The following is a 3,192-nucleotide window of genomic DNA, read 5'->3' as shown; positions in this document are numbered from 1 at the left end:
ATAAAAGAAGAAACGAAAATAATACTTGCAAAAAAATAAAATAAAATTATTGTTGCATTGCATAAAAGAAAATCAATAGTACAATACATATTGATTAGACAAAAGAATTCACAATGGATCTCCCTTTTAACGTTATTACACACAATGTAAATCAGCAATAAATAATAAAACCTTGATATGGAGAATTATTAACTCTCGTTTGTTTTGCTTCAATGTCATTTGATAATGTACTTAGTAGTGGGTTGGAGGTGGTGGAGACATGTAATAGTATGGGGGAGGAGAAGAGTGAGTTGGGGGTGGAGGAGAGATGTAATGGTATGGAGGTGGTGGTGACTTCACCGGGGGTGGAGGAGAACTGTAGTGGTATGGAGGTGGTGGTGACTTTTGAGGGGGTGGAGGAGAGCTGTAATGGTATGGAGGTGGTGGTGACTTCACCGGGGGTGGAGGAGAGTTATAATGGTAAGGAGGTGGTGGTGACTTCACTGGGGGTGGAGGAGAGCTGTAATGGTAAGAAGGTGGTGGTGACTTTTGAGGGGGTGGAGGAGAGCTGTAATGGTATGGAGGTGGTGGTGACTTCACCGGGGGTGGAGGAGAGCTATAATGGTAAGGAGGTGGTGGTGACTTCACTGGGGGTGGAGGAGAGCTGTAATAGTAAGGAGGTGGTGGTGACTTCACTGGCGGTGGAGGAGAGCTGTAATGGTAAGGAGGTGGTGGTGACTTCTTAGGGGGTGGAGGAGAGCTGTAATGGTATGGAGGTGGTGGTGACTTCACCGGAGGTGGAGGAGAGCTGTAATGGTAAGGAGGTGGTGGTGACTTCACTGGATGTGGAGGAGAGCTGTAATAGTAAGGAGGTGGTGGTGACTTCACCGGGGGTGGAGGAGAACTGTAGTGATATGGAGGTGGTGGTGACTTCACCGGGGGTGGAGGAGAGCTGTAATGGTAAGGAGGTGGTGGTGACTTCACTGGAGGTGGAGGAGAGCTGTAATGGTAAGGAGGTGGTGGTGACTTCTGAGGGGGTGGAGGAGAGCTGTAATGGTAAGGAGGTGGTGGTGACTTCTGAGGGGGTGGAGGAGAGCTGTAATGGTATGGAGGTGGTGGTGACTTCACCGGGGGTGGAGGAGAGCTGTAATGGTAAGGAGGTGGTGGTGACTTCACTGGAGGTGGAGGAGAGCTGTAATGGTAAGGAGGTGGTGGTGACTTCTGAGGGGGTGGAGGAGAGCTGTAATGGTATGGAGGTGGTGGTGACTTCACCGGGGGTGGAGGAGAGCTGTAATGGTAAGGAGGTGGTGGTGACTTCTGACGGGGTGGAGGAGAGATGTAATGGTATGGAGGTGGTGGTGACTTCACCGGGGGTGGAGGAGAGCTGTAATGGTAAGGAGGTGGTGGTGACTTCACTGGATGTGGAGGAGAGCTGTAATAGTAAGGAGGTGGTGGTGACTTCACCGGGGGTGGAGGAGAACTGTAGTGATATGGAGGTGGTGGTGACTTCTGAGGGGGTGGAGGAGAGCTGTAATGGTATGGAGGTGGTGGTGACTTCACCGGGGGTGGAGGAGAGCTGTAATGGTAAGGAGGTGGTGGTGACTTATTAGGGGGTGGAGGAGAGCTGTAATGGTATGGAGGTGGTGGTGACTTCACCGGGGGTGGAGGAGAACTATAATGATATGGAGGTGGTGGTGATTTCTCGGGAGGAGGTGGAGAAGCATAAACGTAAGGCTTATAATCAGCCAAAACCGAAGTAGCTACAAAGCAAAAAACTAAAGCATAAATCATCGAAGAAAATTGTCCCGGATACTCTCTCCGGGTTCCCATTCTTAAATATGATGTTTTGTGTTATGTTGTGTATCTTCAAACTCAACTAAACCTCTTTATATAGTGATGCTTCATCAATCACGGATATAATAAGCATGTTTATTTAATGAATAAATTACATATAACAGCCTGGATTATACCATTAATGTACTACCAAATCTTACTAATTAATTTTATATTTTTCTTGTCTTGCGACTTATTATTATTGATGGGTTCCACTACTTGTAATCCAATTTGGTATATATATATAAATGAAAAAAAATGAAGAAAATGTCAAGGTTTGTGGATTTGGTAGATGAAAATTGGGTTAATTAGCATTTTTAGTATAATTTTAAGGGCAAACCGGATTTTTAGTATGAAAGAATATGTCAAAATTAAATTCCTTACCAAATATGATCTAAAATGGAATGAAAAAAAGTCTTTTCAAAATATAAGTAATGGATTGTTATAACAATAATTGATTGTTGCTCCTAAGACTATAAATGCTGTAATTAAAGGCAATTTCTGATATAATTAATGAGGTTATTAACTAGTCGAAAATCCGCCAGATCAAGATTATAAAAACATTAGACGTTAGTCGGACGGACATCCCTCGAGATTATCTGAGATTAATTAGATTTATATTTTTATATAGTTCAGACACATTTTTAGAGAGCAGAATCGTGTTGCTGATCGCTTGGCGGCGGCGGGCCATGAAGGGACGTTAGGCGTTACTACCCTTCCTGTTTCCCCTAGTTTCATCTCTCATCTTCTCTTAGAAGATAGGATTGGGGTTAGCTTCCCTAGGCTAATTCCTGGGTAGTTTGTTGTTATTCGTTTTTCTTTTCCTTTTCTACCCAAAAAAAAAAAAAAATATATATATCTTATACTATCTAAAAATAATAATATAAAAGTATTTAATATAGAAAAAATATATATTTAAAACATATATCTTTTAAAAATGTGTAAACATTAATATTTTAATAATAATACTTTGAAACAATTCAAACAAATAAAATATAATGTTTACAAGTAATATGATTCATCAAAACTTATGGAACAATATAATATCATGAAAAGAAGTAGAAAACACAATTAAACCAAAATATCTAAAACTAATAAAACAATTCACCAAATAACCATACAATAATGTTCAAAAGTGAATTATATATTTTTTTTTAAAAGTGAATTATAATAAAGAAATATTTTTTTTATTAATGATGAACTCTTTTTTTCATCGTCTCTTAGGTGGTCTAGGTGGCGTCCAATCGGCCTAGACGGAGCCGATGCAGCTAAAAATTAAATGAGGGCAAAAATACCAAGTGGAACTAATTGGAGAAAATTGAGACGGATTCTCGATTTTGAGCATCTAAGCGGACTTAGACGGTCTAGGGGATCTTGTTT

General features: G+C 40.8%; 1 protein-coding gene across 1 annotated transcript; it reads right to left on the bottom strand.

Moving 5' to 3' along the window:
* Window positions 1-231: 231 nt before the first annotated feature.
* On the bottom strand, window positions 232-1,819 carry LOC136218269 (extensin-2-like). The gene has a single exon (XM_066005097.1). The coding sequence runs from the start codon at window positions 1,807-1,809 to the stop codon at window positions 232-234; it is 1,578 nt and encodes a 525-aa protein (XP_065861169.1). The 5' UTR covers window positions 1,810-1,819.
* Window positions 1,820-3,192: the final 1,373 nt, after the last annotated feature.

Source organism: Euphorbia lathyris, chromosome 1, assembly GCF_963576675.1.
Source record: "Euphorbia lathyris chromosome 1, ddEupLath1.1, whole genome shotgun sequence".
Lineage (NCBI taxonomy): Eukaryota > Viridiplantae > Streptophyta > Magnoliopsida > Malpighiales > Euphorbiaceae > Euphorbia > Euphorbia lathyris.
Note: the sequence above shows the minus strand (reverse complement) of the source record. Positions and strands in the feature narration are given on the sequence as shown.